The sequence below is a fragment of the Hemitrygon akajei genome, chromosome 10, assembly GCF_048418815.1.
Source record: "Hemitrygon akajei chromosome 10, sHemAka1.3, whole genome shotgun sequence".
NCBI classification, from domain to species: Eukaryota; Metazoa; Chordata; class Chondrichthyes; order Myliobatiformes; family Dasyatidae; genus Hemitrygon; species Hemitrygon akajei.
This window is the reverse complement of record NC_133133.1, coordinates 66,726,233-66,742,278: the sequence shown is the minus strand read 5'-3', so window position 1 is coordinate 66,742,278 and position 16,046 is coordinate 66,726,233. Positions and strand designations below refer to the sequence as shown.

At 39.2% G+C, this 16,046-nt stretch overlaps 1 protein-coding gene across 4 annotated transcripts in view; it reads right to left on the bottom strand.

Annotated features, from left to right (window-relative positions):
* diaph2 (diaphanous-related formin 2) overlaps positions 1 to 16,046 on the bottom strand; it is a 601,287-nt gene that overhangs the window by 537,979 nt on the left and 47,262 nt on the right. For 3 of the 4 annotated variants that reach the window (XM_073058409.1, XM_073058412.1, XM_073058410.1), the window contains exons 2-3: positions 10,820 to 10,852; positions 8,768 to 8,944 (exon numbers count right to left, since the gene is read on the bottom strand). In XM_073058409.1, coding sequence (XP_072914510.1) covers positions 8,768 to 8,944; positions 10,820 to 10,852 — 210 coding nt within the window. The remainder of the gene's footprint in view (positions 1 to 8,767; positions 8,945 to 10,819; positions 10,853 to 16,046) is intronic. The other variant, XM_073058411.1, reaches the window with a different exon arrangement.

The window sequence follows — 16,046 nt, the reverse complement described above, 5'->3', positions numbered from 1 at the left end:
TCCAGTGTCTATACGCCACTTAATTCTTTCTGCATCTGCTTACACCCATACTGTCACACAGCTTTATATCAGCAACAATCTTAATCCCTTCATCTTCTCAATTGATACAGATTGTGAGCAGCTGGGATCCCAGCACTATTCCCTATGGCACACCACTAGTTACAATTCATGAAGCCAAAAATAACCAGTTTTCTTTTCTTTCTTTAACCAATCCTCAAACTACACTATGTTACTTCAATCCAAAGCTATGTTTTTAAAAATAATTGCTCAAAGGCTTTTTTTTTTGCAAGTCTAAATACAAAGGTAATTTGAATTTACCTATACCACTAAACAGAACAATATTTCAACAGAATGCTCAAGTGACTTCCATATAAAGTCACACATTAGTTATTGTTAGTTTTTTTCTGGCCCTTTCCACTTCCTTAGTAGAATTTATGAAACACTAAGAAGGTTGGACACCACCTGATGACATCTGTCAAAGGCTACGGTTACCTCATCAGGAAAGACTAGATGGCAACCGAGAAAGGTTGGTGACGTTGGAAAGACAGATAACCTCGAGGAAAGACTGGCACGGGCAAACAAGGTTAGCAACCTTGTGTGTAGCACTCGCAAGAGGGCGCCATACAAGGTACGGATGAACTAAATACATCCGGCGGGGGTCATCTCAGGTGGGGGGGGGGGGGGGGGGTTAGAAGATGACAGACTCAATAGGACAGACATAATGGCAATAGCCAGGACTGGAAATATGATAAGCTTTCCAGTGGCTTAAGCAAACACTGACCATGGATGCATTCAATACAAAATAGCACTGCAGTAAAAATCTGCAAAAAAAAAAATCAAATGCAACTCATTCAGTGAGACATTGGAGAACTCTAGTCACGAAGCACTCCACAGAGCTGAAAATCCCTCAACACCTGAGTCGCCCCAGTGCCAAAAGGACCAAATGAGTTTCCCCTGACACCCAATCCATTCCAGGAAAGAGGCTCAGATGACCTAGATCATCAGACAATGTATCTTGAAAGCTGTTCGAAAACAACCTAGATTGCATCTTGGAAGTTACATTGGCGGGACCTGTCTACAGGAAAATCGATTCCCTCTCAAACATTGTGTTCAACTTTGCTGAAGTGTAATTCGGCCCAATGGAGAAGGGGATCTTAAACCATCCTGCAAACTAAACAGGAAGGAAAGGGAGATTCACCACCTGAGACACAAGATAAAGACCCTGAACAAACAATTACAAAACAGTTTACTTTTTGAAAACAATACGTCAAAGATGTAACCAGCAAGCTGCAAGAACAGTTGCACAAGCTGAAAAGGTGGAGAGCTGCAAAAGCAAAGGGAGAAAGAGAGAAGCAGAGCGCAGTTTGTTGAAAATCCATGCAGGTTCACCAGGGCTTTTGTCAACCAGCAAAAATCTGGCACCCTAAACAGCTCAAAGCATGAGGTGGAAGAATATCTGGAGGAAATCGCACAATTATACTCATAGGAATCAGGGACTAGAATTCAATCCAAAAGTTCCCCAACCAAGAATCACAGCAACTGAGCTGAACATGGCAGAGCCCACATGGCAGGAAGCCCAGGATATCATCAAGAGAGCAAAGTCACCTGCTGCCCCAGGACTAAGTAAATATCGTACAAGGTATGTAAGAAATGCCCAAAACCTCCAGAGGTTGTGGAAGATAATGAGGAAGACTTGGACCAAAGGCTCTATCCCACCAAGGTGGAAAATGGCTAAACAATGCTTTGTTCCTTAGGAAGAAGATTCTTCTATAATCACCTAGTTTAGGACAATCTCCCACCTTGGCATTTAGTGCAAGATATTCTTCTCGGTGCTTGCGAGAAGGCTGACCTCTTACTTAATGGAGAACCACTATATTAACGCATCCATCCAGAAAAGTGACATCCCAAGTTTTTGTGGGTGCCTTGAACACACCTCAATAATCCGCTAATTGATCCGTTAGGCCAGGCAGAAGAAAAGCGACCTACAGTCATCTGGTTAGACATACCAACGCCTGTGGATCAATTTCACACATCCTCATCCAGGTTGGCCTGGACCGCTAAAATATTCTGCCAGTAACGTAAGACATGATCACCAGCTACCTAGTAGGATTTATTCTACGCTTCACTTCAGCTCACTTTACAACCAGGTGGCAAGATGTTCAAAAAGGGATTCCAACCAGCTGTAACATCTCCTTCATCTTGTTTGTCATGGGCATGAACCTCCCCACATCAGCAACTTTCTACAGGGGCACAATTGAGAGCATACTGACTGGCTGCATCACTGCCTGGTATAGGAACTGTACCTTCCTTAATCGCAGGACTCTGCAGAGAGAGGTGCAGACAGCCCAGCGCATCTGTAGTTGTGAACTTCCCACGATTCAGGACATTTACCAAGGCAAGTGTGTAAAAAGGGCCTTTAGGATCATTGAGGACGCAAGTCAGCTCAACCATAAACTGCTCCAGCTGCTACCACCCACAGCATAAAAACCAGGACCAACAGGCTCCAGGACAGCTTCTTCCATCAGGCCATCAGACTGATTAACTCACACTGATTTGAGTGTATTCTATGTTACACTGACTGTTCTATTTATTATAATTATAAATTACTATGATCGCACATTGCACATTTAGATGGAGACGTAACAAAGATTTTTACTCATGTATGTGAAGGATGTAAGAAATAAAGTCAATTCAATTCATTCAATAATCTGAGTCCCACTGTTGGATCCCAGCATCTGACAACCTACAAAACAGGGTTCATAGATGACACAGTAACCACTGTAACCCATGTCCAAACAAGATGAGTATTGGAAACCACGGACATGGCCTGTACTGTGCTGTGTTGTTCTATGTTCTATGACAATGCAGCTACCTGACCTAGGATGACCTTCAAGGCCAGGAAGTCCAGATGCATGGTGATCAAAAAGGGCAAGGTTACTAGCAAGTTCAGTCTTCAAGTACAAGCCATTCCATCCATAGAGGACTACCCAGTAAAGTGTCTTAATGCAGCAATGACAGTGCCAACATCATTGACACTATGAAGACTGAAGAGTGGCTGAAGAAGATTAAAAAACGGGACTCCCTGGTACATGGCTGTACCAATATGGTCTTCTACCAAGGCTGCTCTGGCTTTTCATGGTGTACAAGTTTCCTATGATTACTGTAGTAGGTATTGAGAGGAAAGTCAACTTGCAATTGCAGAGGTGACCAAGGATCACCACCCTACCACCCGAAGTCTTTCTTCAGTGGAGCTCTACACAAGATCAAGCCAGCTACAGCTCCCATTGTCATCAGTAGTGGAGGAGTTCAAGGTGGCAAAGTACAGAGTTGTTTTAATATTGAGTGGCTCTGATGACAAGCTAATAAGCCAAGCAGGAGTCACAACAAGATCGGGCAGAAAGAAGGCTGCCAACTTGACCATAAAACAGGTGGTGAGCTCCCCCCAATTGAGAGACATCATTAGCAACCCATGCCTGGGACAGTAAGGCCTTGGCTCAGCACACTTCCAACAATGGGGGAATGCAAGTGCAAAAGGTAGGTGCAACATGGTCCAGACAGAGGTACGGAACCATGAGGACAAAAGGTGGGTGAAACAGAGTGTCACAGGGTGCCTGGACAAAATGGGATCTTCACAGGTGCATGACCACCTGAGCAGAGCTTGAGGATGGGAGCTTTTCTATATTTCCTTCCTCCTGTGATCCATGTATGACACTCTCCCTACACCATTACAGTTGCATACATGGGGGCTGAGAGGGGACATTAACTGCACATTTTGTGGTCAGCAGGGTTCAGTGGCACCATGACAAGATCCTGCTATGCTTTGCTGACACACTAGAATAAGAAAGGTGTAAAAAGAGACCAGCTAACAGGGAGGCAAACAGGGCAGTCATTTTCATCAAGGAGAGGGCCATGCCAGTCATATCAAGAGAGTTCAAAATCCAATCTGCTGAAAAATGCCAAATCATGGGAGATGAGGGTTGATGTGGGAGGAAACAGCATTCACAAAGGTGGTGCAAACCACAGTTCAACCAGACATCATACTGTGGTCCACCGAAGACAAGAAAATCATCCTGGTGGAGCTCACTGTACCATGGAGGAAGGATTTGAATTTGAATTGACTATTACTTACATCCTTCACATACATGAGGAGTAAAATCTTTACGTTACGTCTCCACTTAAATGTGCAATGTGCAATTTATATTAATTTGTAATAAGTAATATGTACAACAGGACAGTCAATATAACATAGAAATACAATTGTATCGGCATGAATGAATCAGTCTGATGGCCTGGTGGAAGAAGCTGTCTCAGAGCCTGTTGGTCCTGGCTTTTATGTTGCGGTATTGTTTTCTGGATGGTAGCAGCTGGAACAGTTTGAGGTTGGGGTGACGTGACTTCGGCCCTTCTTACACACCTGCCTTTGTAAATGTCCTGAATAGTGGGAAGTTCACATCTACAGATATGAGGAGACCCATGAGAGGAAGGCCCTGAAGTACCCATAGTTAGCCCAGGAGTTTAGGGACAAAGGATGACAGACATGGCTATTCCCCAGGGAGATCTACTGTGGAGGGTTCCCAGCAAGATCGGCATGTAGGTTGCTGTCTGTGCTGGAGAAGAACCAAGTAGCTTGCAGGATAAGGGAGAAAGCAGAAACAGTGTCTTGCTGGATATGGAGCAGGCGAGAGGAGTTGAGCTGAAAGTCAGGAGCAGGTGGGCAGTGACTTGGCCATTGCTGCTGACCCGCCAACAGGAGAGTGTAGTAATTAAGGGTCAAAACACTATGAAGGTTGTGCACTACCTGATGACATCTGCTCCTGCCAAAGGCTACAGGTAACCGTAGAGGGAACCCTGGTGTATGATGCAAGCTAGCATCTACCTTACCAATCTCACATCTTATCCATATAACAATTACAGCATGGATCTGCTATACTTCAACTGCAGGTTTCAACCCTCTAATTCAGAATTTTGTCGTCAGGTATATTTGAATCTGCAGTACAGCTCCATAATAGTTGTAAGATTTCATTGAGATTCAAAGTTCACCAAGATTTTAGATAGATAGATAGATAGATACTTTATTCATCCCCATGGGGAAATTCAACTTTTTTCCAATGTCCCATACACTTGTTGTAGCAAAACTAATTACATACAATACTTAACTCAGTAAAAAATATGATATGCATCTAAATCACTATTTCAAAAAGCATTAATAATAGCTTTTAAAAAGTTCTTAAGTCCTGGCGGTAGAATTGTAAAGCCTAATGGCATTGGGGAGTATTGACCTCTTCATCCTGTCTGAGGAGCATTGCATCGATAGTAACCTGTCGCTGAAACTGCTTCTGTGTCTCTAGATGGTGCTATGTAGAGGATGTTCAGAGTTATCCATAATTGACCGTAGCCTACTCAGCGCCCTTCGCTCAGCTACTGATGTTAAACTCTCCAGTACTTATTAACCTGTATTTTAACCTAACAATGCAGCTTTTGCAATCTCAGCCAGTGTTTTTACTTATGGAAACTTCAAACTATTAAGTTCTCAAAACTCATGCCCTGGGAGTATCTCTGCTCAGAAAGAATAGTTTTCCTTCTCAGAGGAAGATGACTGGAGAGTTTCAACCTGGCTTTTCTCAAGCTAGTACAGCCAATAACCCATTTCTCAAATTTACCATAACCATCCTTTGAGTATACCTACATTCCCTTGACAATTTTAAGCGTGTAGTCTGGGGGACTTTGAATTCATATTCAAAAATGAATTCCCAAACATCCAACAAATGTTTAGTATATACTAAAATACATACTGCATGTAGCAAAAATATAACTGAACTGCCATCATTTTTAAGTTTCTATGAAAACATATTACATGATCAACTTTATCCAATATTATGACTGGGATAATACTGTGTATCAATACTATTCTTAGATGGAAACTAGCCACTTTCCCAATACTCTCAAGTAACTGTTATTCATGGACTCGTCTGTTAACTTTTGCCTAAGAAATGTATATCTGATTCAAAGAAAAATAGTGTTCAAAACTGCACAAATAGTTTACTTTAAAATTGATTAATGGGATGTGTGTCTCTCCAACATTTATTGCCCATGCCTTTCTGCCTTTGTGGAGATAGCTGTCAACTATTTCAGTACCGTCAAGTCTGACTGAAGTGCCAATGAAGAAATTAAATACTTCCTAAGGCAGGATGGTGTACAACTTTAACCAAAGCCACTGTTGGTGAGATTCCCGACTGTTTCCCCAAAGTAACAGGAATCATGGGTTTGGAAAGGGGTTTGAAATTTGGGTAATTACATAGTCAGTAAGGTGCATTCAAAGAATAAAGCATCAGAATCAGACAATATTCCCCCCAAAATTGTTGAAAATGAAAGAAATGCTTCCCAATTTCAGCAAGATGATTACCCAAAATATTAATGAATTGAAACAAGAGAAAAAATGAGATCATTATTCAGCAAGGCAAGATACTTGAGGCACAGAAAACACAACTAGGAAGGCAACAGATTAATTAAACCTTATTACTATGGTGACAAGCAGAAGGTAAGATGCAAGGAATGATCAGATATTTCATAAAGGAAAATAAACAACGTCTGCCTCTTCAAACTGAAATTAAAATTATTTGCTCACCAGCACAATAGGATTACATATTAAATGTTTTACTTCCTAGGACTGTTCTTTAAATAAAACTATAGTTGCACGTTCCAATTCAATTGATTCATAACATTGTTAATGCCCATTGGGTGCATGTCATTGACCTTAGTTTTAATACAATTTCAACCACATTAATCATATGAAATCAAACACATCTGCAATTTGCAATTATATCCATGTTTCCATCTCAAAGCAGCCCATTAACACTCCAATCTTTATACCCCATACATGCACTCAATTTTATACCCATAGTTTTCATTTATAAATAATTGCACTCCTTTGACCTAGTACAATTTGTCAACAATTTAAATGGAATTTTGAATTTCTAATTTTGCCATTGTTCTATCAGTGGTATTTTATCCAGCAATAACTATCATTAAAAATTCTAAACTTCTTACAGTATTTGCCACTTATTTCTGACCTATTTCACCATTACACATGGCTTGGACTCAATTCAGATATAATTTCATTCAGTATGAAATTATAGAATGACAATTCTTCCCCTGATAACTCTTGACATGGCCATGAATTAATTGTGTCAATGTATGTGACTACACTAGATCTAAAATGGCCCATTTCCACTTGGATGCTTGAAAATTAATTCCCAAGTATATTACATGCCAACTATTTAACCGGTATACTTAAGGATTGAAGTGTCAAATGATTACTGCCTACAACACATTCCTTTCCAGATTCCTGTTCCGAAGTCTAAACTAGCTACAAAGGATACACATTTTTGTTTGGTACCCATTTCTTATTTCAGCAATAACAATTTTGTAATGCTATTTTAAAAAAAAAACAAAAATCTCTTCAAAGTCTTTCAGGACTATGGCACATGCTTTTGACATTTTGTTGGTATCTTCCAAAAGACTAGTGTACTAGAACATAAAGCTTCCAACGTCAGCCATTATGTAAACCAATCTCAATAACGTCAAGCAGGCCTTGAGCAGCTAGTATTACTTATGTCATGAACTCATCTCATTTTGTAAACTTGAAGTATTCAAGAAATGGTTTACCTTCCAACTTGCATTCAAATCAGATCACAATTTAGAAATATTTTTTGGGTTTCACCTTTTAACTGATGTCTCATCTCCATTAACAAACAGCCTAGCATCACTGATTGTTAAGTGGATCACAAAAATTAATATATTTTCAGATTCATTCTCCACATTCTTCAACAGCTTTGACCCGCTGATCTTAAACTCTGCCGCCTTCAGGCAGCAAAGCTGACATCCGTCAATTCATTAATTGCACAGTCCATTTCCTTTCTCTCTTCAGTCCCTTAAGATCCTTCTGTACAATGATGTCAATCAGTTCTCCAACTCTATTTGCAATCTATCCTGATCGGAAATTATGTGGCAAAAAAATAGATCTTTGACCATTTCCATCTCCAGTCCTCTCAACTGTCTGAGCTGCAATCACATCCATGAAATGTGATCACAAAACAAATCCACACCATTTTGCCTAAATTAAGACGTGCCTGCTTCTCGGGCTAGATTTTGTTAATTTATGAGACACATGCATCATCACAAGGTAAACATTTACTGCTCATCCAAAGTGTACACATAATATTTGTATAACTGTTTATCTATGCACTTGTAATGCTACTGTGACACTAATTTCCTTTGGGATCAATATTGCATCTATCTAAACGCATAATTAAATGAATATTTCCAGAACTAGTTGTTAGTGATGCCTCCAGAGGGTGTGGCATGTGCAGAATATTCCAGCATAACTAAGGGAGATCTGACGAGAACTAGGCATAATGAAATATTAGCTGTTTCCTTTAAAATAAGTTTATTTCCAGAAAATAAGCATTGCCTTTGGTAAAACTACTGAACGTACTAAGAATATTCTATAAGATTTCATATACACAGCAAGTTTAAAAATTGAAGTTCAAAAACTTAAAAGGAAAACAATCCTATTCTCTCATTAATAAGAAATATTGTGCAGTGTATTCTCAGTTTCCCTAGGCACAAAGAGCATAAACATTTTAACAACTTTAGTCCTTTCACTTAGACTGAGAAATGCCCAAAAACATTTGAACTGTTAGACCTCAGAAATAAATGTAATTTTTTTGGAGCCAATCTTTTTCATAAACCAAGTCTCAATACCTACCATCATTTTCTCGAACAGATCCAAAATTTCCTTCTCCGAAAGATTCATGAAACATTCTTCAAATACAGGTTGTGCTAATGGCAAGTCACACATAACTGCTTGGGAATCAGTAGGATGCTGAATGTGAGGTTTCTCCTTCTTTGCAGCTGACTTCCGAAAACTGGTAAATCTGTCACGCTGTCAAAATAATAAAAACATTCAAAATTTAATTCCACGTGTTGCTCTCTACCATGGTTCCTTAAATATATTCCATTATAAATACTATACTTTATTGGCCAACACTACATAAGCTCCATCCATTAACAAAGCAGCAAATTGTCAATATCAATTTGAAGTGTCCATTTTCAGAAAAACTAAACAAAGAAACAATGAACCCAATTTTCTAAAGCTCATAAGTAACTATACTGCAACTGTTGAGCTTAAGTTTATATTCTATGATTGACTCCAGTACTTGTGATATAGTTGATTAATTGTTAAAGCAGGTCTATTCTTAAATATTTATTGGAGATCAGCTTTAGACAACTTACCTATATGATCAATTTCCAGCACTACCCAATTAAAGTCATTAATACAAACATAAACATCAGCAAGTTGCCTTACTGTTCTTTAAAAATGTCCTCAGGAAGAAAAGCACACATCAAAATAAGCCAGAAATCAAGTTTAAAATACTCAGCTAGTTTTCAATTCTGAACACTCCAAATCATTTTTAGTCAAGTTATTCATAAACATGCATTAAAATATACTACACCATGTGACAACACTGCAAATTTTTTCAAGACTTAAGTGCTCTGTGTCAGTTTGCATGCAGTTAGCACAGAGTGCAAGTTAGTTAAGGGAACCTCGATAACATATTTGCAACATGGGACATTACTATTTGGTCCAACGAGTCAATGCCAGCTCCCAGAGGGATCTCAGAAGATACATTCCCCATCATCCAGCAACCTATTTTCTCAATCCACCAACTTCCTCTTTGATTCTTTTCCACTCATCTAGGGCAATTTACAGTAGCCAATTAATCAGAATCTGGGAGGTGAAAGAAAATAAACCACGTGTTGTCACAGGGAGAACATGTAAACTCCACACAGACAGCACAAAATCTTATCAAACTTAGTTCCTTGTAGCTACAAGGCAGCAGTATTAACTCTTCCACTATCATGATTACTGTTAACTGAATTTATTATCATCAGTTTCAAGATGTCTGGAAGGAGAGTTTCTGTTCAATAATTCAGGTCAATACAAAATGTCTTCATTAGAAAAACACAATGGAAAATCCATTAAGGAATGTGCTTCTAACATCCACAATAGAGCAATCCAACCTCAGTTTCTTAAAGCCTCGTGCTACTATTTTTGATTGATAAATGATCACCACAGAACCAATTACTGACCACAAGAGAAAAATTTAGAGTGTTATGATGAACATGGAAAAATGTCCATCATTTATTGAACAGTTGACATTTCTAAGTGCTTTCCTAGTTAATACAATCTGTTTTAATTTGCCCACTTACTACCACTTCTGCAACTGTTCATAAACTAAAGCTAAAAATTGGTCAAGCTATCCAGCAACCATTACACTGAAGTAGGGAGGGAAAAGACAACTCAACAGACCACCGCAAATTAACCTAAACAATAAATTCAAACAGCAAAATTTTCTGAAAAATGTTTCCTGGATTGCAAACAATTAAATTGAAAAGCGGAGGTCAGGAATTTAAGACAAAGGTTTAAGCAATTTTTAAATCTGACTTTGGGATTATTACTTGATTTTACATTCTAAACAGCAATATCAATTCAGAATTTCCAAAAAGGAACTACTCAAAAGCTGTAACATTCTAGTTCTTAAATGTTAATTAAGTTTTTGCAACATGCCAAGAATTAATCTATAGCACTGAAAACAATTCTAAGGTAATGCACTAACTTATTAGCAACAAACCACTTCTGAAGCAGAAATATCGTTGCAATAAAATTGAGAAGGGTTGTTATAACCTATATTTTGTTTGCATGCATGATTTAGTAATGAAGGCATATACAGAGCAGTACATTCCAGAACAGGCTTACCACATCATCCGCCAAAGTTTTTATGTTAAGGTTCTGTAGAAGGCAGAAGAAGAAAAACACATCATCCACAGCTGTAAAATGTAACCAATTACTAGATCAAGCTGTTACAGTGGAGCAATACTCATAAAAAGGGTTTGGAATTCAGACCTAGAAAATTAAAAACCAATCATGATCCCCAAAGCTTGTGTTTCATCATTATCCTCTCAAAGTACATGTGAGAAAGTTTTGAGCCAAATTGAAGCATTTTCTGCTCATAAAATCAAATGCCAGTGATATTGCACAAGCAATCTTCAAACATGCCTAATGTGGGAAAATTATTAAAGGACTTTAAATGCCTTCCACTCTGCAAAAGTGTAATGCTGGAGCAGAACTACACAAGCACTTTAATCTGAGTGTACAAATGAAAGCATCAGAAGTGCTAGACCACTTCAAACATTATTCCCACTGAACAGGACAAGGGTGCAGCAATTAAGATACAAGATAATAGACCAATAGCATGGACAAATTCAGCTCATACCAGAGGAGGAGACAAAAGCCTTCAATAATTTGGATTTTATTTAACCTAAATGTGGCAACAACAAAACTTCTGGATCATAATCAGGTCAACAGATGTCCTTCAGGAAGTAAACTGCTTTCCATTCCTAACCTGGATATATTTAATTGCAGACCAATGATATGGGGCAGATGCAGCTGTCCTTGGAAATGGTTCTCCCCCTTGCCCCATTATCACTACTCTGAAGCAAAAGAGAAATGAACAGACCAGTTCAAATCAAACTAGGCAACAAATTCAAACAGTGTAATTACTCATATGGATGACCTTTCAGAAGTATTCCTCACATGTAGTTGGGGAAGGACTTTGTATACAACAACGTACCACAATGCTGCCTAACTTAGTTGCCTTACAATTCCATCACATTTACAGAATACATCTCCCATACCACAGCAGGAAAGAACCATCTAAAAAGTCAATACAACCATACACAGAGAAAAGAAACAGATTTTCCAAAGTTGACACCAATGAGGTACCATAGGATCAAGTCAGACATCATTAATAAATCCGCCTCATGATTACCACCTACCATCCTCCCTCAAATCAATGAATTAGTGCTCCTCCACACTGAAAACACTGGACAGCATGAAACAAATGCACAGAATATATTCAGGAACAGGGCTTAGGGGAACTTCAACAATGACTCAGAGCGCCCTGTGAAAATGTCAATCCCCACTGACCACATCCTGAAGGTCAGCTGACAGAACAGGTAATGAGTGAGTAATGCATGAACCAACTTGATCTTGCTCTCAATCAACCTACCACAGATGTATTTGTCATGACTGCATTGTGGAAGTGATCACTGTTGGTCCTCATGGTTTGAAAGTTGGTATACCCCACTCTCCCTTGCCCAATTCTTTTTGAAGAATCCCCATTCCCTCATGCACTGTCATGCAAAATACTAGACCCTGATCCAATAGCTCAGAGCTAGGCATTTAAGAGGCCCAGCATTCCATCAAATACAGCAGCAACATGCATATCCACAAGCTCACCAAAGTGCAGAAGCCCATACTTGATGCAACACTCTGCCAGAGGCATAGAGTGGACATCACAGAAAACAAGCTTCAAATACAGGTTTCCCCCGCTATCCAAAAGTAGAGCGTTCCTATGAAACCGTTTGTAAGCCTAAATGTCGTAAAGCAAAGAAGCAATTACCATTAATTTATGTGAATAACTTCTGATCGTTCCCGGACCCAAAAAATAACCTACCAAACCATACCAAATAACACAAAACCTAAATTAACACGAACATATAGTAAAAGCAGGAATGATATAATAAATATACAGCCTATATAAAGTAGAAATATTTTATATATGATGCAGTTTCACTTATCAAAAGCAGGAAGACAGCGAGCCAAAATCAATTTGGAGAAAAAAAAATCGACACATACGCGGATGCACACGTACACACCTAAGCACATACACGCATGCGCACACGGCTTCACGGTCATGGTAGTCTTTCTCGAGGTAAACGCAGATATAAAGCAGGCGTCTTTTTTTCATAAAAGCGAAAATCCTCTTTGGCTAGCAAAATCAGGTCTTTCATAACAGCAAGCTGACTTAAAGTAAACGTTCAAAACACGAAGGCCACCTGTAATTCTATGCATTCATAGAACCAGAAAATAACTGACAGCACTAAATATAGTAAAGAATGAGCCCAGACAATATTCTAACTGTAGATTCAGGAGCAGCCCGCTTCAAATATCTCAGTATAGTTACAACTTTTCACTAATTATTCTATGCTTGCATACAACCAGCTCTGTACAAGGTTACTTAAACAATTCCCTTCCTGGAGCAGTAATATTGAGTCATGCCCCACAATAAGCTGGATGTGTAGCAGCAATCAACAAATGCATTAATTTTCAGCTGAAATTTCCTGTCAGAAACCAAAAAGCATCATCTGTTCAAGACTACCAATCAGCTTCTTAGGCAAAAATATTACTGTTTATTGACCTTATTTAAAAATACAGTCGGCCATCCTTATCCTCGGGGTATTGGTTCCGGGACCCCCCGCGGATACCAAAAAACGTGGATGCTCAAGTCCCTTATATAAAGTGGCGTAGTATTTGCATACAACCTACACACATCCTCCTGTATACTTTAAATCATCTCCAGATTATTTACAAAACCTAATACAATGTAAATGCTATGTAAATAGTTGTTATACTGTATTGTTTAGAGAATAACGACAAGGAAAAGAAATCTATATATGTTCAGTGCAGACGCAACCATCGTAGCTCTTCTGGGAACACTGATGCTGCCTCGGCATCAGCCGATCTTGATTCTCCCGTGATCTTTAAATTATTGAGGCTGTAGTGCTTTACATAGCTAATCAACCATCCTTTACTAGCTTTAAACTCCTTCCTCTCACTCACAATACAAGTAGTGAATGAATGAGATGTGAGGCAAACAAAGCTCAAACAACGAATAATACTTTTAATCATCTCTAGATTACAATACTTATAATACAGGCAGTCCCCAAGTTACATACGAGTTCCGTTCCTGAGTCCGCCTTTAAGTCAGATTTGTACGCAAGTCAGAACAAGTGCATCCGGTATTATTTAGCGTCAGTTAGTCAAACATTTGTCTTAGTATATAGTATATATTTTACCTTTCTATGCATATAAAACACTTAAGAAACGTATGTATTTCAATAATTAAACCACTGCGTAGCTTAGTAATAATTGTAGCTTTCATCGGGACAGGGCCTTTCACATGCTCCATTATTCTCACTTTATCCGTTATCCTTTTAAATTGTTCTGATCGTTGACCGACTGTAGCCTAATGATTTTCCAATGACCGATGACATTTCACCTCTTTCCAAACACTTTATTATTTCCACTTTACTTTCAATCGCGATCGTTTCCTGTCAATGGAACAGAAACACTGCAGGCGGCAGGTCCCAAGCTCCGCCAGCTCCCGAGGTCAGCTGGGTCCTAAGGACCACCACACTGAGACAGGCTAAATGGGACAAGTAGGGGCTGTGCTGGGTTTGGGTATTTGATCCTCATCACGGGAGCAGTCTCTATCTGGATCGAACTCGGGAACCTCCGTTCTCCAACCTGGCACTGATCTCATTGCACCACCAACGGCAGGGGGGGGGGGGCAGGGTCATCGTGAATCTTACTAAGAAAAATTTAAGCCAAATACTAAATTAAACACTCAACACAGTGTCAACGGCAATGACCTAAAATGGCGGATGGCGTTCTCCTTCCTCGGTTCGCAAGTACGAGTTGTCCGTAAGTCGGACGTTCGTAACTCAGGGACTACCTGTACCTAATACAATGGAAATGCTATGTAAATAGTTGTTACACTACTGTTTAGGGAATAAGAACCCTTTGGAGGAGGCTCAATAATACTAAAGTCAGGATCTGAGGAGGTTGAGGGCTGAGGACCACTTCGGCAAGCGACATGCCACTTTTCAAAAGATCTAAGATTTCTACTTTCTCGGCGAGAAATAGCACTTTACGTTCCCTCTTAGCCTTTGAGGAATTGCTTTGACCAGTTAATTGCTTTTTAGGAGCCATTTTTTCACAGAAACAAAGTAGCAATCGAATGAGACGTGAGGCAAACAATGCTCAAACGATCAGTGCTGGAGAGAGAACTTCCAGGTTTTCCCAATCAGCAGCTGGATGTATCCGCGCATGCGGAACCTGCAGATAAGGAGGGCCAACTGTATCACATTCTGAGAGCATAGCTGTGGTTTCAACAGCATTACAATTTGCTACTTGTCTCACTCATATCCAAATTGCTTCTTAAAGAAAAGGTAAATGAGTTAAGGCTAAAGCACAAGGACTGTAAAAAGGCAAAACCAAAAAAAGCTGATTCGTACTGAAATATAAAATTATATGGGATCATGCTATGCCAGTGCGTACAGTTATTAGCTGTTAAAAATGTGATTACAGCTATAATATCAGATATCAACCTTAAACCTGATTAAAATGTTTACCCATTGTTCAGACCATGGAGCTAATAAGAGCATAAAGTTTTTTCCAGGGAGCATGAAGAATCAAGTTTTACAATTTGTCACATGTAATTGGGGGCTGGTTGGGTGGGAAGGGCCTGTTACTACATGGTATAAAAATGAGCTTCTAACTCTAACAGCATCTTCAACTCATTTGCTATCCAGTGATATCTGTTCTACCAAGAATATTTGCTTTCCCATCTCGTATTGGCCCCACCTTATCACTAAAAATATCTTTCCTGTTGACATGACTACTGATTATTTTTGAACATTATTTGAGACTAGTCTGTCTCATTTCCTTTTCTACTTCCAGTTTAAACCAGTAAGAATTCCTGATTCTGCTTGTGGCAGCAAATGCCAGACTGTCATGCTTAATATTTGCTCAGTCATTTTTGCTTTTGATCATTGCCTGTGAAATTCATGTCTTTAAATTAAATGGTGACTAAAGCTCAGACTTGAGCAAAATAAGGCAAAAGATTTTACAGAACTGGGGACTACTGCACTCAGTAGGTGGCAACGAAGGCAGAAGTTCAGAAAGACAACCATAAGTCTCTACAATCAAAGCAAAAGCTTACTTCCAGAATACAGTTTCTTTCCTTTGGAATTTGGCTTCACAAAGATACAAATTTGTCATTTGGAAAACAAATATGGATTAAGAGTTGGATGAGTAGTCAGTGACCATGCTTGCTGTATTGCCAAGAAGCCCAAACAAA